Source organism: Leuciscus leuciscus (genome assembly GCF_965113295.1).
Source record: "Leuciscus leuciscus genome assembly, chromosome: 4".
NCBI classification, from domain to species: Eukaryota; Metazoa; Chordata; class Actinopteri; order Cypriniformes; family Leuciscidae; genus Leuciscus; species Leuciscus leuciscus.
In genome coordinates, this window is record NC_138728.1 from 49,694,679 (window position 1) to 49,717,711 (window position 23,033).

General features: G+C 40.1%; 1 protein-coding gene across 1 annotated transcript; it reads left to right on the plus strand.

The window, feature by feature from the left end:
• The first annotated feature begins 376 nt into the window (after window positions 1-376).
• On the plus strand, window positions 377-18,067 carry LOC309496995 (uncharacterized protein). Its single transcript, XM_082167229.1, has 5 exons — window positions 377-1,703; window positions 2,390-2,482; window positions 2,642-2,704; window positions 2,928-3,002; window positions 17,847-18,067. Exons 1-5 carry the CDS (start codon window positions 488-490, stop codon window positions 18,059-18,061), a joined length of 1,662 nt encoding a protein of 553 aa, XP_082023355.1. The 5' UTR covers window positions 377-487; the 3' UTR covers window positions 18,062-18,067.
• Window positions 18,068-23,033: the final 4,966 nt, after the last annotated feature.

Sequence of the window (23,033 nt, forward strand, 5' to 3'; positions counted from 1 at the left end):
CTTCAAGGAAGATGCCGTTGCTGGAGAGAGATAGCTCGCAAGCGTCTCCTCCACCTTCGGCATCTCCCCATAACCATATTCTTTATATTTATAAATGGAAGAATAGTGAGATGTTTGTGGTGTGGAATTTGAGGTAGCTAAGGCATTCAGCTTCGATAAAAGGTCAAAGGAAAGAAGAGTGAGATTACGCCTTTTGAAGAGTAGAGGAAACTTTGCCCATAATGCTGCAGTTTCAAAAAACGGAAATGGGGAAATGGTTGCTTGCAGACGCCCCAAAGAAGTAAAATCCACCTTTGACTTCACTCACTGTATCCACTGTCAAGGTCTGTACAACAGAAAGACACTATGGAGACACATCTGAACATGCCCCCAGAACCCCAAATATGAAAGCCGCACAATTGGGCAGAAGAGAGTTCAGTCAATCAACAGCTTGACCCTTCCTCCACCAGTGGATGTTAGCAAAAGTCTATGGACCATTGCTTGTGAGATGGTGAATGATAAAGTTTCAAATGTTGTCAGAAATGATCGATACATTCTTCTTTTAGGGGAGCAGATGTACAACAGGCTGAAGTTACATTCAGGAAGAAATGACTACATTAGGCAGAAAATGAGGGAAGTAGCAAGGTTGCTCATCACCGCCAGATCCCTGACACCCATTTATAATATGGAGGACTTCATCCAACCCTGCAACTTTCCTCACGTTATAAAAGCAGTAAGAGCAGTGGCAGGATTCAGTGAGGAGACAAACACCTACAAGATTCCATCACTGGCACTGAAGCTTGGACACAGCTTGGTGAAGATTGCCAACTCCGTGGAATGCAATGCATTGATGTCAGGACGCGACACGACTGCAGAGTCTGCACGAAACTTCAAGCGTTTGTATGAAAGCAAATGGAATGAGGTGGTGTCTGCAGCTGCACTGACTACTCTGGGTGAAGCTAAATGGAATAAGCCACAAGTCCTACCATTTACAGAGGATGTCAAAACACTGCACTCATTTTTGAACTCAAAACAGCAGGAGTATGTGGATGCCCTACTAGAAAAACCAAATGGCAAAAACTTTGCCACTCTTTGTAAAGTCATGCTAACACAGATTATTATTTTTAATAGACGAAGAGAGGGTGAGGTTTCCAAGATGAATGTTCAATCTTACACGTCTAGAGACCAGGCACCAGTTCACAAAGATATCGCTGTGGGACTCAGTGACTCTGAGAAAAAGCTTTGTGGGTACTTCCAAAGGGTGGAAATTCGTGGTAAGAGGGGGAGGAAGGTACCAGTGTTGCTGACCCCTAATATGGTAGTGGCCATGGATCTCCTTGTAAACATGAGAGAAAAGTGTCAAGTTCCTGTTGAGAACAAGCATTTGTTTGCTCGTCCAGGTGCTCTGTCTCATTATTGTGGTGCAGACTGTATTCGCCAGTACGCCCAAGCCAGTGGAGCAAAGCATCCAGATGCCCTTTGCTCAACAAAGCTGCGTAAGCAAGTAGCTACATTGTCCACAGTATTAAACCTTAAAGACAATGAGATGGATCAACTGGCCAACTTCCTTGGCCATGATATCAGAGTTCATCGGGAGTTCTACCGCCTCCCTGAAAGCACTCTACAGCTTGCAAAGATTAGTAAAATCCTCATTGCAATGGAAAAAGGGAAACTGCCCGAACTCCAGGGTAAAGGATTAGATGGTATAACAATAGATCCACAAGGTAAATATAATTGTCTAATATGCATCTTAAAGGTGCATTGCGCAAGTCTCTGAGTTTTGGCAGAACTATGCCCCCTCTGGCGGCAAGCGAAACTGCAGCCAGAAGTGTGCACGCTCACGGACAAAAGTTTTCTTTTTTTTATCTTACGTGGAGTTTGCGTTGGTGTTTGAAATGAACTACAAGCCTGTCTCTTAGAATCCATCTTCTACGGAGAATGGCGGCGAATACACAAACCTGCCAGACAGCCAGGTGAGCGTGCCGTGAACGCGCATGACGTCACGCCCAGTCTAAAATTCCGGCCCGAATCCCTCTTATTTATTTTACTTTACAGGATTATAGAGACAATCTCAGTGATCAGAGAAGGGCTCATTCAGCCCATCAGGCAATTGTTTAAGCATGTATGGGTTAGAAAACGGGTATTTTTAACATGAAAAGTTGCTTAATGCACCTTTAACACAATTGGTAATCATGATTAGTTGTATTTCACAATAATGTATATTCTGTAGAGTATTAGGAGTGTTGTCAATATTTTCTAAAATATCAAACATTGGCAGGTAATTTAATACGGAAGTAATGTACTAGAAGTTTAGCTTCACAGATTTTTGTGATAGGCCACATCGATAGAAAATGAAGTAGAAATGGTGTGATAGTGGCATTCAGCAGCTTTATGCTTTTGTCTTAATCAGATGAAATGGATGTGTCCAGCAACAGTTCCAGTGATGAGGCAGAACCGCAAACTTCAAGCTGCAGAAGTCATGAGTATGAGGATCATGTGAATGGTACATGCATTTATTCCAATTCTATACATTATTATTCCTCCAGCTCTGCCTTTACTTCATTGCTCTGGAAAATTACGCTGGATAGGAAGAGTACATTTCAGCGATTGCATGAGTCACTGTGCTGTACTTTAGATTGTTGCTCGTTTTTTCCACTATCAGCAGGAAACCTGCAAGACGAGGGACCTCAAGACGAGGGACTCCAAGTATCTTCAAAGAAAAAGGGTATAAGAAAATGTATAGTAACTCTCTTGACTAAAGTCTTGGCCTCTGCTAATCTTTGTCTGCTTTTAAGTTAAAGTTATAAGAATACCACATTTGTTGTAAAGATACTGGAGTGCAATATTAAGAGAACATAGCCTTGCAAAGTAGTACAATAAAGCATGGGCATGTTCTTATTATTCAGGTAAAGACTTGAATAATTGATTATTGAAATGCTTCATTATAGGCTCCCAGAAAACACATGTGGGTACACCTAAATCCCCCTCCATGGTAGACCTGGACGATGCCCATCTCAAACAAGGTAACCATGTTTTATTAGGAGATTAGTTTAGGACTCACACTTCAACTTGGTCCCAATATGTAGGTGTGATTTAGACATTAGTGTATGTGTGTGTGGATAGGGCTGGGGCGGTTACCGCAATACCGCGGTCATGTGACGCCTACCGCGGGTCTGAGCTCGTCACCGTCATCACCGCAAAAAAATAAAATAAAAAAATAAACACTGGCCTACACATGTGTTCACGATCTGTAATGACATGGATTCATTGATTCTAATGACATGGATTGTGTCTAATAACATTGTGTCTTACATGGATTCAAGGTTTTCTAAACAAAACTTATCATCAAAAGATGGAGCAAATCCGACCTTTCGCAAGTTGGGGAGAGCAATGTTCCATGACACATAATAACATTCCATTCGTAGGCTATTGACTATAACCCCTTATTTACACTCTGTGGCGTGTTACGGCTGTGACACGGCTACCGGTGTTGATCGCGCCCACTCTAGAGAGTAATCTTGACGGCACTTGCAAGAAAATGGAGTAGGCTACATAATCAAATTCACAAATATTACACCATTTAAACATTATTAAAAATACATAGGCTACTGAGTTACTAAAACAATCTTTGTCAAAGAATACACTTGTATGTTCACAGTTTGAACGTTCTTGTTTCCATTTGTTTAATTTCAAGATCTGAGGTGAATTATCCATGTTGCTTTTACAGCTACAAAGCTGGAGCACTAAATGATATTCAAAGTCACATTACACGCTTTCAACATTAAATAAAGCACATAAACAGTCCCTGAGATTATCATTGCCACACTTTGTTTGTTGTTACAGCCGCAACGTCGCAGAAAAAAAAAACTGGGGGAGTGGGGTTGAGGTTTAAAGCGGTTTACCGCTATACCGCGGTAATTTTTTGCTTTTCAACCGCGGTAAGAAAAAATCCATACTGTCCCAGCCCTATGTGTAGATCAGGACTCACACTTCACCATGGTCCCAATATGTAGGTGTGATTTAGACATCAGTGTATGTGTGTGTAGCTCAGGACTCACTTTTCAACATGGTCCCAATATGTAGGTGTGATTTAGACATCAGTGTATGTGTGTGTAGCTCAGGACTCACTTTTCAACATGGTCCCAATATGTAGGTGTGATTTAGACATCAGTGTATGTGTGTGTAGCTCAGGACTCACTTTTCAACATGGTCCCAATATGTAGGTGTGATTTAGACATCAGTGTATGTGTGTGTAGATCAGGACTCACTTTTCAACATGGTCCCAATATGTAGGTGTGATTTAGACATCAGTGTATGTGTGTGTAGCTCAGGACTCACTTTTCAACATGGTCCCAATATGTAGATGTGATTTAGACATCAGTGTATGTGTGTGTAGATCAGGACTCACTTTTCAACATGGTCCCAATATGTAGGTGTGATTTAGACATCAGTGTATGTGTGTGTAGATCAGGACTCACTTTTCAACATGGTCCCAATATGTAGGTGTGATTTAGACATCAGTGTATGTGTGTGTAGCTCAGGACTCACTTTTCAACATGGTCCCAATATGTAGATGTGATTTAGACATCAGTGTATGTGTGTGTAGATCAGGACTCACTTTTCAACATGGTCCCAATATGTAGGTGTGATTTAGACATCAGTGTATGTGTGTGTAGATCAGGACTCACTTTTCAACATGGTCCCAATATGTAGGTATGATTTAGACATCAGTGTATTTGTGTGCCCTAGTGAAAATAAATATACTTAAATGTATTTTAAATACATTTATTTAGTGTTAAGTATACTACAAATACATTTTAAAAAAATTATGTACTTAACATAAATACCCTGCATAGGGTGACCAGACGTCCCGAAAAATTCGGGACAGTCCCGAAATCTAAACTGTTGTCCCGAATCCCGAATCTGGCCCTAATTGTCCCAAAAATTATACTAAAGCAAAATCTTGAGTAGTTATTGTCTGATAAACATTAAAAACTGTCTGCGGAGGTTGAGGCCGGCGACACACTGGCTGCGTGGCGTGTCCGTTTTTATTTCGGCTCCCCTGTTAACAGGTTAGAGCTAGCACACTGCCTGCGTGACACGCGCGTCTCAGGCGCGCCTCGAGCCGCGCGGAAATAGAACCGACGCCTATTTTTCACGCGACACGCAAGCGTGTTGGAAGCGTTTCCAGGCAAAATAGAATAGGAAAAGATGTTTGTATGTCATTTTGACATGAAAACATATTAATAAATGACATTTTGATGTTTGAAAGTTTAAGTTTTTACATAAATGCAGATATAAATGTAATAAAAATATATATATGATCGATTTTCAAATATTGCACCTGTCAATACAGAACGAAATATTCTTATTCTGTAGCCTATTTTGCCTATTATTAGAGCGCAAGTTGCTGCCGCCGCGAGGACAGTCACTGCTGCACGCGTAAAGGAGTGATTGATTGTGATTGATTGTTCGCGGCACTGCAAAAACATACTTCACTACACAATTATCTCGTTATTTTCGTTTAAGCTTATTAGCGTTAGGCTATACTGAAAGGTCTGATTTACTAACAACAGTCATTGTTTTTTTTTGTTTTCACAATGACATTTGAGGTCATGATTTTAATGTGTTTTTTTTAGGGGGGGGGGGGGGGGGGGTGGCAGACTAAAGAATAATGACAGACTGTTGATCTTTGAATAAAAATATGTTTGGTTCTGGTTTGAAATTCATTATCTTTTATTATAGGCTACGCAGTCTAATATCATAGAAGCCCCCCATCCCGTCACCCCAATTTCAGCCAATCTCATCTGGTCACCCTAACCCTGCAATTGTATTTTTGGTATACTAAACCGTTATACTTAAAGTCTGCTTAACTGGAATAAGTAATTCTGTAAGGTTCAACTAAAGATATACTTTGTATTGTGCTAAAATGGAACTATTGCAAGTATACTTAAAGGTGCATTAAGCAAGACTCTGAGTTTTTGCAGAACTATGCCACCTCTGGCGGCAAGTGAAACTGCAGCCAGAGATGTGCACGCTCATGGACCACACGCGCACGCTTGCACGAGCACGAGCTGTTCATAACCAAAGGAGCATCAGCTGCAAATCTTTTGTTTACAATCATAATGTCTTCAGAGGTAATAAAGTTATAAATCTGCAAGTCATTTTAAATATGTGAAAGGAAAGGCAATTGAGTAAATTACACACTTATGTGTGAGGGAAAAACGGGGGTAGTAGAAAACTTCGTTTTTTATTTCCATCTATCTCCATGTTGAACTGTGTTATGTGTTTACTGTATCCACTTATGATTGTATTATTATGGAAACACGTTCATGAACAATATAAGTTGTTACTTTGTAAAAGCTCAAAGCACAGTCGGTCAAAAAAGTACACTCAATTGTCTCAAGGTAATAAACAATTAAATGGCACTATGACGTTACCATAAAAGCCAAACAGGCTAATACGCCGAAGATTTGCGGGGGTTTAGCCTGTTTTATTGATCTGCTAAGTAGCATATTCCAATAGCAATACATCCTAATTAAGCAGTAATTACTTACTTTTTTAATTACTTTTTGCTAAAAATTTGTGTCTAATTATCTAACTTATAGCCTATATCAGCATTTTATATCACACTCAAGATATTTGAACTATTTTAATCGAATAGCAAATCATTAAACTACATGTAGTGCAGATTTATTTAGTAGATATTTTGAAAAAAGCCAACTGAGAATCCCATTTGAGCCCTAGAGCAGACCGGAGATCTCTCCATTTATTGAAAGCCTTCCCTATGTTTACTCTCGTCCTATTCAATTTTGCCCTTTTGGTTGCACTAGAGACAAGTTTTCTTTTTTTTATCTTGCGTGGAGTTTGCGTTGGTGTTTGAAATGAACTACAAGCAGGTCTCTTACGGAGAATGCCGATGAATACACAAACCTGCCAGACATAGCTATGTGAGCGTGCCGTGAACGCGCATGACGTCACGCCCAGTCTAAAATTCCGGCCCGAATCCCTCTTATTTATTTTACTTTACAGGATTATAGAGACAATCTCAGTGATCAGAGAAGGGCTCATTCAGCCCATCAGGCAATTGTTTAAGCATGTATGGGTTAGAAAACGGGTATTTTTAACATGAAAAGTTGCTTAGTGCACCTTTAAGGTACACTTTAAATATCTTGCATTTAAATTATACAGTGATCAAACTATCTTTACTAATAGTGATATTAAACACATACAGTGGGGTAAATAATTATTTGATCCCCTGCTGATTTTGTAAGTTCGCCCACTTACAAGGAAATGAAGGGTCTATAATTTTTATGTAGGTTTATTTTAACGGCTAGAGACAGAATATTAACCAAAAAATCCAGAAAAACACATTATATAAAAGTTGTAAATTGATTAGCATTTAATCGAGTGAAATAAGTATTTGATCCCCTTCCAACTAGGTCTGGGCGATATGACCAAAATCTCATGTCATGATATAAGTCATCTCATATCCCGATAACAATATATATCACAATATAGTAAATTTTTTGTAAATTCAATCAATTAATAGTTTATATTTTCCACATGGAAAAGACACTTTAAGTTACAAAATTAAAATGTATTACATAAATGATTAGATATGTTTAACATGTTCAAGCAAAAACTGTAGCAAAATGATCATTTAAATGTTATTTTTCTTAATTGCATTTAGACTCACAGTTAAGACTAGCCTGACAAGCCAGACCCACATCAAGATGTTGGGTCTGGGAACCATTGGCAGGACTCAATCCGAGGGGCGGGATAAACGGTTGTCTTTCAAATTCCCTCTGCATGCAATAGGATAGCGCTACAACCAACCAGAGTAACGAAGAAGGTGACGTAGTCAGAGCGACGGAATTGAGTCCATGCCGATCTTTGTTCTTTTCTTAAAGAAAAGCTTAACTCCAAGTCTTCCAGAGTCGCGGCCAAAGCCGATTCAAAAGACCGTTGTTCGCTAGCAGCAGCAGCAGCTCTTCTTTGTTTTCAAGTAGCAGGGAATTCATGCGGAACCGTCATTATGTTAAGCCCGCCCACCGACTCTATACATGATGTGATTGGCCTGACTAGAGTTTGGTTTTTCCAGCTCGAAAGCCAACGGAGAGTTGCTAGACGACACTGGCTGCAAAATAAAATTTGCTGCGGCTAGGGTGCGTCTAGATTTGTAGGCTAAGTTAAGACACTTGCGATTGCATTTTCATGTCCCGCAATGAATGTAACAAAATTCAATGTGCAAACTAAAAATGCATTCCGAGCCGATCACGTCTCCGCCCCCACCTGCCCTGTCAATCACTGCATGAAGTTGGCCCCACCCAATGCCCAATCGTTTTTACTTCGTTTGTGCTGTACATTTTTTGTTTTTGCTGCTTCGGTTTTTTAGGTATTAAAGTGATAATTTATAGGTCATTTTGAGCTCATTTTGAGCCCCACATGCTCCAAATAAAATAGTCTTGTACGTTTGTGCCAGTTAAAGTTTTGTTTGTGCTGCTTCGGTTTTAAGATATTAGACATTTAATTACAGGTGATGACGTCATTCACACCTGTATGCCCCCCGACCTGCTCCACATTCACCAAAAATATTCTTGTTTGTTTGTGCTTCGTTTGTGCCGGTAAAAGTTTTGTTTGTTCTGCTTCGTTTTTTTAAATATTAGACCGAGTTCTAGATGATCACGTCACCAGCCCCCCGACCTGCTCCAAATTCTCCCAAAATAGGCTCAATCGTTTGTGCTTTGTTTGTGCCGGTAAACGTTTAATTTGTGCTTCTTCGGTTTCTTAGAATGACCAATACATTTAATATCTGAGGACACTGCCCCCCACATGCTCCAAATTCAAGCAAAAAAAGTCTTGTTTGTTTGTGCTGGTAAAAAATTTGTTTGTGCTGCTTCGGTTTTTAAATTATGAGACACTGAACTATAGACGATGACGTCACCAGCCCCCGGCCTGCTCCACATTCACCCAATAAAGGCTAGTCTTCTATGAATTTGACCCGTCAGATTCCGTGACCCTATATATTTATTAATACCGGATCAATATTCTTTATCAAATAGAGAGGGGAGATGGTTACACATCAAATAAGTCACTTTATTGAACATCACATTCAGTTATGAAGAAATAAAGAGCGGTCACATTTTTCGGTAACTATGAATTAGTAAAAGGCCTATGCATTTGTAAGGAAAAACTGTTATTTGAAATGGCTATTAACCGGTTAATAACATTATTTTATCGTTCTGTTAAATATTAAAATTTTGCAGTCAACCAATCACGAATTCAAATAGTCATCATAGGTAAGTCGCAATGGCAATGCGCTGGCGTTAGTTTTACCGAGAATGTATATGTAACGGTCCAACAATTAGGCCTACATTTCAGTGAAAATGAATAGTGGGTAATATGCAGCTTGTTGTGTTTTGAAACCAGCGAAAATTGCAGGATAGTGTAGAACATGTTTGCCAATGAACATCTAATGGTTCAGAGAAGGCTTGGGAGAAAGAGCTGTGGTCAGATGAGACCAAAATTGAGCCCTTTGGCATCAACTCGCCGTGTTTGGAGGAAGAGAAATGCTGACTGTGACCCCAAGCACACCATCCCTAAAGTCAAGCACAGAGGGGGAAACATCATTGTGGGAAAGAAGCATATTATGGTCTTTGAATGGGCAAGCTAACACTCTTAAGGCCCGTACACACCGGGACGAATTTCGCGCGCGATATTCGCCGACATTTATGCCTCGTGACTAAACAATGGGCGCCAATGTGAGTGTGCACACGACGCGAAAAACGCCACGCGCAAAAGCGTAATTTTTTTTTAAACGCCTCGGGTTCGTTTTTTTGGTTTGACGCGCTGCGTCAAAAACTATCCGACCAATGAGATTGCCGCTTTTGCTCACGTGTCTGGAGCTTCTGAAGTTACAGTAAAACACAACTTGGGGGCGCTCAAACACAAAACGGTCTTGCCGAGCACACATACGTAACAGCGAAGAAGATATACGCCAAGTAGCGTCTACACTGCCCATAGACAGACACTGCCGGGAAGAAATGACGAGGAAGATGCAAGGCAAGATGAATGTAGAGCTGCTGGTCTCATTGGTGTCGGAACATAAAGAACTATATGACAAACGCGACAGCGACTACAAAAATCTTGTTAAAAGAGAACTGTTATGGAGTGGTATTGCAGAGTATGTACTGTTATGGAGTGGTATTGCAGAGTATAGACTGTTATGGAGTGGTATTGCAGAGTATAGACTGTTATGGACTGGTATTGTATTTCTGTTTTACATTAAGCGCCATCTAATGTCAGGGAATGAATTTGCATGTTCACTTGGCTCATCGTCAGCGAAAAACGCTTGGGTGTGAACACAAAAAACGCGTTGAAAAACGCTGGCGAATAACGCGCGCCGATATTCGTCCCGGTGTGTACGGGCCTTTACAGTGTAGTTGAATTGCAACTTTGTCATCAAAATACATTTGAAGTTTATGCTGAGTGAATTCTGCATTTCAAAACTTGTATATTTAAAGTGCACTTGAAGTATACTTGGAATAGTTCCACTTTAGCACAAACAAGGATATTAAATACAACTTTAGTTGAACTTCACCACTACTTTTGGACTAAAATGCATTTAGTACAAAATTTGTTGTTCCAATTTAGCAGACTTTAAGTAAACCAATTTTGTGTGTTTCCACCAGTGTGCCCTGTATTATTTAGAAAAAATGACCAGAGTCGCAGATCAGTTTAACACATGCGGGTCTATCCTTTTATTTTTCTTCTACCCCCCAAACCCACAGCTTCACATACCACTCCGTTCACCCACTGCCCCCTAGAGCAGGGGTTTTCAAACTTTTTGTGTGTGTGGACCACTATTTGTAATCAAGAATTTTCGCGGACCACCTCATAATACACATAATAAAATATGTCTACACAGAGTCCTACCTGAATTAATCTGCACCTCTAAATAGGCTTACTAGCTCTGAAACTATCATTGGTCATCACATCAGTACAACAGGCTTGTTAAAAGAAAGTTTACTGCACACAATGGCTGCCACATATTTAATTTATTTATTTACTCAAGCGCCCGAGGGCATAATCAGGTTCATTTGAACAACAAGCTTATTTCCATAGCAATGGAGTAGGCCTATGAAATCTATACAGTAATAAGAACACTGGAATATAGTCAACATTTCAAAACCTTTGCCGATTTTAGGGGATTATTAATCTTCAGAGTTTTACAAGTCCTCAAAAAGTAGGCTTGAGTTTGTCCACTTAACAGCACATCCGCAAAACATTTCAGAAACGAGAGATCAAGAAACTAACTGGAAATTAAAATAATAACAGGCCTTATTCATTCCATTTATAAACATTTCGATTTATATAAACTACCTATGCCTAACTGTGCGTTCACACCGGACGCGAATAGCGCGTCAAATTCAAAAAGGGATCATATGTCAAATTCGCGCCTGCCGTGTCTAGTGATACGCTTGACCACTTTGTATAAATTCACGCCACGCGTCAAGAGCGAAATAGTTTGAAGCGAAATTTCGTCCGGTGTGAACGCACCATTAAAGGCTATGCGTGTGATGTGATAATGAGAACATATTTGCCTCTGCCCTTTTCTCTTCAGAGAACCTGTTGCTATCCACCGAACCAATGTTGTGGACTTGTGGTTCTAACAGCACTGAACTTGAATGTCACGGCCGAACACCACTAGGCTATATTTTAGTAATCACACAATAATTTGACAATTTAATAAAAAAGTTATATCAATATAGGCCTACATATTCTTTTTACCTTTTTTTTTTTTTATGGGAATTTCCTGGTAAAATGAAGGTAAAAAAAAAAAATATATATATTATTTAATATTTTATTTAGCCTTTCCACGGACCACCTGCAGTACCCTCACGGACCACTAGTGGTCCGCGGATCACAGTTTGGGAATGGCTGCCCTATATTCAGGAACTCCCTAACATATATGGAATTACAAGTCTTTTATTCTTGGCGGCAGTGGCGCAGTGGTTCATGTAGGTTGTCTACAAACCGAAAGGTTGGTGGTTCAATCCCCGGTTCCACCTGACCAAGTGTCGAGGTGTCCATGAGCAAGACACCTAACCCCAGCTGCTCCCGACGAGCTGGGTGGCGCCTTGCATGGCTGACACCGCCGTCTGTGTATGAATGAGTGAGTGAATGGGTGAATGTGAGGCTATGTAAAGCGCTTTGGTGGCCACAGGTCTGTGAAAGCGTTATATAAATGCAGTCCATTTACCATTTACCATTCAAACTTGAATATTACATCCCCCTTCTTTGAGAGCTTGGCATACTATGAACACAATGTGGCAACTGTGCAACTCTTTAAGATATAACATATCAGTGCCACAACCAGCATAAAGAACGAAAAGTAAACAACATAATTATATCAACGATAATGACAAATTATTATTATTATTTTTTATATAGGGCAGCGATCCGCCTACACCCTTTACAGTTATAGATCAAGGACGTCCGGATCTGGTAAAGTAAAGTGGAGGAACATAGTCAGTGTTCTTTGTGTCTGTCTGCTTAGGTTGATCCATGGGCACTGTGTGCTGAATGCTCGAAGACATTCTAGGCTCGGCAGTGGTAGGCTGTGCTCTATCTGGCACAAGGTGACGACGATTCCTGCGGAAGACTTGGCCTCCTGCAGTACAGCAGGTTTAATGACTACAGCAGGCTTCCCTTTACCTGACTCCTGAATTCGGACGTGGTCCCCAGCCCTTAGTGGTGTGAGTGGTTTTGCTGACCTGTTGTAGTACTTTGCTTGATGTTGTTGCTTTTGCTCACGCCTTGCATGAACATAATTTCCACTGACAGTTTCAGGCTGCAACTGTTGGCTGGTAGTTGGTAAAATGGAGCGTAGTCTTCTGCTCATCAGTAGTTGGGCAGGTGATCTGAAACCATCCACTGGGGTGTTCCTGTACTCCAACAGACTGATATATGGGTCTTTCTTGTCCGCTTTTGCTTTGTCCATTAGTGATTTGGCAATCTGCACTGCTTTCTCACTGAGCCCATTGCTCTGTGGGAAATGCGGACTACTTGTGACATGCACAAAGTCCCATGTCCGAGCAAAGTTCTCAAACTCTTTTGAGCTGAATTGAGGCCCATTGTCTGAGATGACCTTTTCAGGAATCCCATGTGCTGCAAATACTTTTTTTAGTTTCAGGATCACTGCAGCAGCAGCAGTCGTCACTATTCCAAGTGAGTAAATCAGTACCGACAATCTGCCATGGCCGGTTTGGTATAGGATGGGAAATGAGAGGCTCTTTTGCATTTGACATACGACGCTCAAGACAAATGGAGCACTGTTCGACCATGCAGGCGATCTGTTTGGACATGCCTGGCCAGAAAATAATGTCCCTAGCGCATTGTTTGGATTTCTCGATTCCCATGTGGCCTGCATGAATGCGTTTAAGCATCTCTTCTCTCAGCTGCATGGGAATTACAATCTTTTCTCCCTTGAAGACCATGCCGCCCATCTCAGATAACTCGTCCCTATGATTCCAGTATTCTAGAATGGCTGTAGGGCATCGCTTTCTTTCAGCAGGCCATCCTTCTTTGATCACTTTCTTTAGCGTGGACATTTGGACATCTCTTTCAGTTTGTTCTTGAATATTGCTGAGCTTCGCATCACTGACAGGGAGAGCACTGAGTACGGTATGCACTTGCACATCCATCTCCTCACTAAGGCTGTGATCGGCGCAAGGCAACGATTTCCTTGACAGCGTGTCGGCCACTGGAATATTTTTCCCAGGAATGTGTACAATGGTGAAATTGTACTTTTGCAGTTGCCAGATCATCCTTTGCAGTCTTGGTGGTGCTGCAGCTAGTGGCTTTCTGATGATCGATTCCAGGGGTTTATGATCGGATTCCACTGTTACGTGCCGTCCATAAACATATTGATGAAATCTTTTGCAACCCCAGAGGATAGCCAGGAGCTCTTTCTCGATCTGAGCGTATCTTATTTCTGAGTCCGTGAGTGACTTTGAGGCATATGCAAGTGGTTTACCTTCCTGCTGCAACACTGCACCTAATCCATATTTGGAGCCATCCACTTGCAGTGTGAGGTCTTTGCTTGTGTCGAAAAATTACAACATAGGTCCTGGTTCCCTGGTAATGATGTCTTTCATCCTTTGGAACGCTGTGTCATGTTGCTTGTCCCATACGAACATCATTGTCCTGCCGCAGTAGCTGTCTCAGAGGTGCATTTATGTCTGAAAGGTCTGGTGCAAATTTTGAAAGATAATTGACCATTCCCAGAATTGTTTCTAGTTCAGCACGATTCTTAGGTGGAGGCATCTCTTTTACGGCCTCCACCTTGTGAGGGTCCGGTTTGATTCCATCTTTGGAAAGACGGTGGCCAAAGTAGCTGACTTCCGGGATGCAAACAGTTCTTTTCTCAGGATTAAGGCGTACCCCTTTTTCTCTGGACCTTTCCAGCATCCTCCTGAGATTATGGTCATGTTCCTCTTTTGTTTTTCCTGTAAACCAAGATATCATCCACGATGGCCACAACTCCAGGCAGACCTTCGTAAATATCATTTATTTTCTGTTGAAAGATGTCCTGGGCTGAGACAATGCCAAAGGGTAGGCGACGAAATCGGTATCTACCGAATATCGTATTGAAAGTGGTCAGTTTCGAGGCTTTTTCAGAAAGCTTGATTGCCCAGTAACCGGATCTAGCATCCATTACACTGAAGTAACGGGCTCCTGACAACTTTGGTGTGATGTCATCTAGCGTAGGCATAGGATAGTGTGGACGCTTTATAGCCTTATTAAGATCACGTGGATCCAGACAGACTCTCAGCTTACCAGTTTTGGGCTTTTCGACCACGCAAAGGGCATTTACCCAATCTGTCGGCTCTGTCTCTTTCACAATGATATTTTGCTCCTCCATGGAGTCCAGCTCCTCTTCGCAGGGCGAAAGGAACTCTCCTCGGTGGGTGAATGACTGGCGTGGCTGTTGGGTCCAGCTGAATGTTGCATTTTCCAGGAAAAATGCCTGTAAACACATCAGTAAATTCATCTACAATCGACTCAGAATCTTTCTCTGGGGAGGATACAGACAGCACCAGCTTAATCATGTCTTAAGTCCAAACATGCTTTTAATCCAAGCACGGGTAGTGACTGGGTGTCCACAATGAAGAAGTCTAGTGGCATGGCATTCTCTTTATATTTGCAGTGCAGTTGGCAGGTGCCTTTAACTGACAATGACTGTCCACCGTATCCTGTGAGCTTTTTGTGAGTTTGCTGCATCTTTGTTTTTGGTGCAAATTTTTTGAAGTCTCTTTGAGGTATTACATTAACCTGAGCACCCGTGTCCAGTTTGAATCTCAACGGCAAACCGTATTCTCTTATTTCAATCTCAGCAAAAGCTTGCTCTGATGAAGTAAATGTGTTTGCATTTGTGACACAGTCAATAAAGAATTCACTACTCACGTCTGGGTATCCATCTTCATGTTTGTTTTCACTTACACAGTGCACAGATTTCGATTTTGACTTGCAAACCTTTGCGAAATGGTTCCACTTTCCACATTTCGCACACTGCTTTCCCTTTGCTGGACATGTCTCTCTCCTTTTGTGTTCTTTCCCGCAGTACCACATATTTGGAGGCGTTCTATGTGCACATTGTTTGTTTTTGAGTTTTTCTGAAAGCTCTGACGCGTTTTTGGATGCTTTCCTATAGTGTGCACTTGTTGCGCATGCTCTGCATTTGTGCTGCCGGTGGCCATACTTTTCATCTGTGCCTGCGCAATCTCATGCGATCTGGCAAAGTCGATTGCTTTTTCTAATGTTAGTTCAGCACCCTGATTGAGTAATTTCTCCCGAACATGTGGGGAATAAATGCCGAAAACGACACGGTCTCTCACCATCTCATCTGGATTAGTGTAGCCGCAGTCTTTAACGAGCAGTCTGAGTTCAGTGACAAACTGATCAAATGTTTCCGTGGCGCACTGCGTTTTCTCATTAAACTTGTCTCTGGCAAAAATTGGGTTTGCCTTTGGTACTACGTAAGCTTCAAATTTGTTGTAGTAAGTTTTGAGCGACTTAGCTTCATCCTCATTGAGAGTCCATGTGTTATAGATATCCCGTCCTTTCTCTCCAATCCATAAGAGCAGGTTGCTGCATTTCTCCGTCTCCTCCTTGCGGCGAAACGGCCCCGAAAACATCAGTTCAACATGCTGTTTAAACTTTCTCCATGCATCGGGAAGATTCTGTGACTCCCAATCCATTCGTGGTGCAGGCACTCCGGCAGTATCCATCTTCGCGATTCACTCTGACACCATGTATTATTTAGAAAAAATGACCAGAGTCGCAGATCAGTTTAACGCATGCGGGTCTATCCTTTTATTTTTCTTCTACCCCCCAAACCCACAGCTTCACATACCACTCCGTTTACCCACTGCCCCCTAGAGCATATATTCATGAACTCCCTAACATATATTGAATTACAAGTCTTTTATTCATACTTGAATATTACATGCCCTAAATACATTTAGTTATACTAAAGTATATATGAATAAATTAAGGGTTAGGTCACCTGAAAATGAAAATTAGCCCATGATTTACTCACCCTCAAGTCATCCTAGGTGTATATGACATTCTTCATTCAGACGAAAACAATCAGAGTTATATTACAAAAAATTCCTGGCTCTTCCAAGCTTTATAATGGGAGTGAATGGCTGTCCATAAAAAAGCATCCGTCCATGATAAAATAACTACATACGGCTCTGTGGGGTTAATAAAGGCCTTCTGAAGTGAAGCGATGTTCGTGTAAGAACAATATCCATATTTAAAACTTTATTGACTAAAATAACTTGCTTCCAGCAGACAGCCAAAAACATACAACATTCAAAACATAAACGGCTATTCACTGCCATTATAAAGTTTGGAAGAGCCAGGAATTTTTTTTATATAACTCAGATTGTTTTCGTCTGAAAGAAGAATGTCATTCACCTAGGATGACTTCAGGATGAGTAAATAATGGGCTAATTTTCATCTTTGGGTTAACTATCCCTTTAAGTATACAATTTTTTCACTAGGGTGTAGCTCAGGACTCACTTTTCACCATGGTCCCAATATGTAGGTGTTATTTAGACATCAGTGTATGTGTGTGTAGAACAGGACTTAGTATTCACCATGGTCCCAATATGTAGGTGTGATTTAGACATCAGTGTATGTGTGTGTAGATCAGGACTTAGTATTCACCATGGTCCCAATATGTAGGTGTGATTTAGACATCAGTGTATGTGTGTGTAGCTCAGGACTCACTTTTCACCATGGTCCCAATATGTAGGTGTGATTTAGACATCAGTGTATGTGTGTGTAGCTCAGGACTCACTTTTCACCATGGTCCCAATATGTAGGTGTGATTTAGACATCAGTGTATGTGTGTGTAGCTCAGGACTCACTTTTCACCATGGTCCCAATATGTAGGTGTGATTTAGACATCAGTGTATGTGTGTGTGTAGCTCAGGACTCACTTTTCAACATGGTCCCAATATGTAGGTGTGATTTAGACATCAGTGTATGTGTGTGTGTAGCTCAGGACTCACTTTTCAACATGGGGCCAATATGCATGATTTAAACATCAGTAATTCTGTGGAAATTAATGTTGCTCATCTTGCTTGTTGTAGATGCATTACATTTATGGATACGCAGTATCTTGAGCCCTTTTGAGCCATGGCACTTTTAAAAACAGAGAATTACTATATAGCATTGGTATGTAACAATATTTTGTGAGTCTTAATGTTAATGTTCTCTCTGGCTTTGACTGAATTGCTTTGTATTTTAGGAATTACATTTCATTTAATGTGTTATTTATTTATTATTAGGTACAAAAGTCAAAAGGAAGTGGTCGGAAGAAGAGGTTAGAGCGGTTGAAAAGCACATGATGCATTTCATACACAGCTGTCGAGTGCCTGGGAAAACGGACTGTGTCTCATGCCTGTTGGCCGAACCTCAGGCACTGAAAAACAGAGACTGGTCTGCTGTCAAGTTCTATGTTAATAACAGAATTACTGCTTTGAAAAGACAACAGAGTCGGTAGGACAGATTTTTCTACACATTTTTTCTTAAAGGGACATTGTGTAGGAATTTCTCCCATCTAGTGGTGAAATTGTATTTTGCATTCAAACGAATAATGCTCTCCAGCGACTCACTTTTTCAAATGCGCGTTGCATCTACGGTAGCCGTTATGTACCTAAAAGCTATGACAGGATGTCTTATAATAGCACTTCGAGTTTCAACATGTTTGTTATTTAAAACAAACTGAAACTTGAAACAACGAGAAAAAGAATGTTACAGTATGAACTAGCTGACTGTCAAAAACATTAACTATGGTAATTAGTAGTAATGCCTTCTTTACTCGTTATATTTTTTGAAGTATGTGCATTGTTAGATATCATCATCATCATCAGAGCCTTCTCTAACGTTACTTTACTCAATAGCTGCTATTCATCAAAGAGCCTGTTTAACTTTTAACTATAAATGTTCGACTGTCTATATAATAAAGTACACAACCAAGCAATGAAAAAAAAGCTTGTAATTAAGACTGTAACATTGACTTACCTGTCGAGAAGAAAGCAGGCAACTTCAGTGTCTCTTTTGAAAGCTTTCTCCTGCATTAGCTATCCTGACAGTAACCCTTGTTTTTGTAATCTCCGGTCACGTTTCCTTTTACGATCTATTTTGGACTTTTTCGACGACGAGGACTCCTTATCCTGTGACTCATATGTATGTATGAATGAACGGTGTATAAATAACCGTGCAGTGTGCATCCTTTTAAACTTGCCGCGGCAGTGACAAGCGCCTCTCACTGCTCTGCACCTCCGCTTCTGCTGGCTTCAGTCACGTGACGCTGGCTCTGAACGAAACGCGTTGTGGAAACGCGTTGGCCTAGTACTTTTTGTCCCTCTCTGCTATTATAGTTTTTCAAGATGGCGGAACTACATGGAAGCCTCCGTGGACTTACCCGTCCCATGTATATAAAGATAATAAATTCTTCGTTTACGAGGATTAGTCTGAACATTGGCATAGGTATTTGTACACCATTGAGGGCATATTTATGAATAAAAATATAGATTTTAGATAATAAAATACCTAAAAAGCTACACATTGTCCCTTTAAAGGGTTAGTTCACCCTAGAATGAAAACTGTCAGTAATTATTCTCCCTCATGTTGTTTCAACCCCGTAAGACTTTCGTTCATCTTCAGAACACAAATTAAGATATTTCTGATTAAATCTGAGAGCTGGCTCACTCCTCCATAGGCTTCTAGGTAATCGAGATCTGCCATCCCAGAAACGTTCATTAAAATAGAAGACATTGTTTAAAATAATCCAACTGACTACAGTGGCTCAACCTTAAGTTTATTGCATCACACACATGACCATCAGCCAATAGTGAGCCTACGTTCTGATGTACAACCCAGAAGCGTTGCGCTGTTACACTACGTGAACTCACTCAGAGAAACACAGAAGAACATGAAGAGTTGAATAAAGTCGTTATTTGTGTTTGTTTTTTGCGCACAAAAAGTATTCTCGTCGCTTGATAAACTTAAGGTCGAGCCACTGTAGTCACTTGGATTATTTTAAACAATGTCTTCTATTTTAATGAACGTTTCTGGGATGGCAGATCTCGATTACCTAGAAGCCTATGGAGGAGTGAGACAGCTCTCAGATTTAATCAGAAATATCTTAATTTGTGTTCTGAAGATGAACGAAAGTCTTACGGGGTTAAAACAACATGAAGGCAAGTAATTACTGACAGTTTTCATTCTTGGGTGAACTAACCCTTTAAATTGATTTGAGTTTAAGGCGTTATAAAGCCGTCTTTGATTTTCGCAAGAATTGTTAAATTGTTAATTTTGTTGGTGCTTCAGTTCTGGGACCCCAATTCCATTGCCTAACATGGAGTGTTTTCCAAATGTTTTTTTGTTTGTTTGTTGGATGCTGTTTTATAATAAATGTTGCTTGTTACTACAGCAATAAAACAGATCTTGTGAATTCAGTAGTGGATCTATACTTTATGTAATAGGTTGCCCTTTGCTTCTATGATAAATAATCTTGTTTTAGTGAGTGTCTGGAGAAGCACTAGCCTGGCAAGCCAGACCTACATCAAGATGTTGGGTCTGGCAACTCCCCATAGACACGCTCAATCCGAGGGGCGGGATAAACGGCTGTCTTTCAAATTCCCTCTGCACGCAATAGGACAGCGCTTCAACCAACCAGAGCGTTTTCCCAACAGCGGAGCTAGTTGATAGATTAAACTTTTGCCGTATCTGGCTGGCAAAATTACGAACACATCTTCCTTTTTTTAAGAATGACTTCAGTGCTGTTCTATGCTCTTTTCTCAAAGAAAAAACTTAACTCCAAGTCCTCCAGAGTCGCGGACAAAGCCGATTCGAAAGATGTTCGCCAGCAGCAGACGTCATTCTTTGTTTTCAAGTGGCAGGTAACGGTCGCAAGTTCACTCTGTCGTCATATGTTAAGCCTGCCCCGCCTACTCTATACACGACGTGATTGGCCTGACCCAATTTAGGTTTTTGCAGCTCGAAAGTCAACGGAGAGTTGCTAGACTGCCCTGGCTGCAAAATACATTTTGCTGCCGCTAGGGTGCGTCTAGATTTCTAGGCTAGAGAAGCACTATAACTGCAAAACAAATAGTTTTTTTATTGGGTGGTTTATTTCAGCATGTTTAGAACTAAGAAATGCAGATAAAATGGACGGCTTGCAATGGCCGCTGTGAAAGGTGTTTGTTTTATTGCGTTGTCTCACGTCAAACTCTCTACTTCACAGCACAACTATCAGTATGATTCTTGTTCTTAACTCACTCACTTTTCACCATGGTCCCAATATGTAGGTGTGTTTTAGACATCAGTGTATATGTGTGTGTAGCTCAGGACTCACTTTTCAACATGGTCCCAATATGTAGGTGTGATTTTAGACATCAGTGTGTGTGTGTAGATCAGGACTCACTTTTCAACATGGTCCCAATATGTAGGTGTGATTTAGACATCAGTGTATGTGTGTGTAGCTCAGGACTCACTTTTCAACATGGTCCCAATATGTAGGTGTGATTTTAGACATCAGTGTGTGTGTGTAGATCAGGACTCACTTTTCAACATGGTCCCAATATGTAGGTGTGATTTAGACATCAGTGTGTGTGTGTAGCTCAGGACTCACTTTTCAACATGGTCCCAATATGTAGGTGTGATTTAGACATCAGTGTATGTGTGTGTAGCTCAGGACTCACTTTTCAACATGGTCCCAATATGTAGGTGTGATTTTAGACATCAGTGTATGTGTGTGTAGATCAGGACTCACTTTTCAACATGGTCCCAATATGTAGGTGTGATTTAGACATCAGTGTGTGTGTGTAGCTCAGGACTCACTTTTCAACATGGTCCCAATATGTAGGTGTGATTTAGACATCAGTGTATTTGTGTGTAGCTCAGGACTCACTTTTCACCATGGTCCCAATATGTAGGTGTGATTTAGACATCAGTGTGTGTGTGTGTAGCTCAGGACTCACTTTTCACCATGGTCCCAATATGTAGGTGTGATTTAGACATCAGTGTGTGTGTGTAGATCAGGACTCACTTTTCAACATGGTCCCAATATGTAGGTGTGATTTAGACATCAGTGTATGTGTGTTTATATGTCCTGAAAGGTGATGAAATTAATATTTGTCCTCATATGTAGGTAAAAAATCAGGTTGTGCAAAAATATGCTTTAAATTAAAATATCTCCAGATGACTGTCATAACAAGGCCATTTGCAACCTAAAACTGTTTTCAGCTTGGCTCTAGCAGCTTTGGAAAGGCATGTCCCCATATGTGATGTATTTTTCATACGTACCAGATTTTCACAAAAACGCGTATGTGTGTGTGTGTGTGTGTGTGTGTGTGTGTGTGTGTGTGTGTGTGTGTGTGTGTGTGTGTGTGTGTGTGTGTGTGTGTGTGCTCAAAATTATATTAAATGATTTATTTATTTATTTCATTTTGAAAATGTACAAATGTAGTTTTCTGTGTTTAGGTGTACGGTACAAAATTCATTATAGCTATGGAAAGCCCGCATGGACAAAACATGCCGATTGAATCTTTTCATATTTAAATGAGATTTAAGACGACTAAGTACAGTTTTTCTACAATCTAAAGTTTTTTGAACAGACATTGTTTAGTAAAAATAATACAATGGGTTAAATTTAAGCAAAATCATTTATATCATACATAAGTCTTCTAAAAGATAAATAGAAGATACAAATGTATTCAAACTATAAAGATTTAATTTAAACAGTCTTTTAATTTTAAAAGATCTAATTTAAACTTTTAAGGTTATGCTTTTAAATGAGAGAGAGAGAGAGAGAGAGAGAGAGAGAGAGAGAGAGAGAGGGAGAGAGAGATAACCACTCTGTGATTTTATATTATATTATATATACTTTTAAAGAATAGAATGTTTTATGTAAGATGGATTTTATTATTTTTGTTTATCTAAAACAATTGGTTTCAGTAGATATTTTATATAACCATTTCATTTATATACTTTTAAAGAACAGAATGTTTTTTAACTTTAGTTAGTGTGAGATACACTTCACAGTTTCACTGTTACCTTTTGAATGCGGAGGAGCAGAAGGAGGGGGATGTCACGGGGGTCTCTGTTTGAGAGACTTTTTTATTAAGACTTTTAATAATGTATTGAATTTAAAAACATTATTATGACTTTTAATAATGTATTACATTTAATAAAAAAAATAAAAAAAATAAAAAAAATTTTTATAAAGATATCATTTAAACTTTGAAATAAATTTAGCCCTAACACAATGTCTCATTCTGATCGCTGAATAAACCCTAGGAGTCGGAGACCGTCAGGTGGTGCTGTAAGAGAGAACCACTCTGTGATTTTATATTATATTATAAGCAATTAATTTATATACTTTTAAAGAATAGAATGTTTTTCAACTTTAGTTAAATTAGCAAGATATTATTTTATAACCATATCATTTTTACTTTTAAAGAACAGTA

Bases quoted from the DNA above. Each gene is read 5' to 3' on its own strand.
- LOC309496995 (XM_082167229.1), top strand. From the start codon at position 488: ATGGTGAATGATAAAGTTTCAAATGTTGTCAGAAATGATCGATACATT. The intron at 2,483-2,641 runs GTACATGCATTT...TTCCACTATCAG, and splicing joins GTATGAGGATCATGTGAATG to CAGGAAACCTGCAAGACGAG. The intron at 2,705-2,927 runs GTATAAGAAAAT...GCTTCATTATAG, and splicing joins AGTATCTTCAAAGAAAAAGG to GCTCCCAGAAAACACATGTG.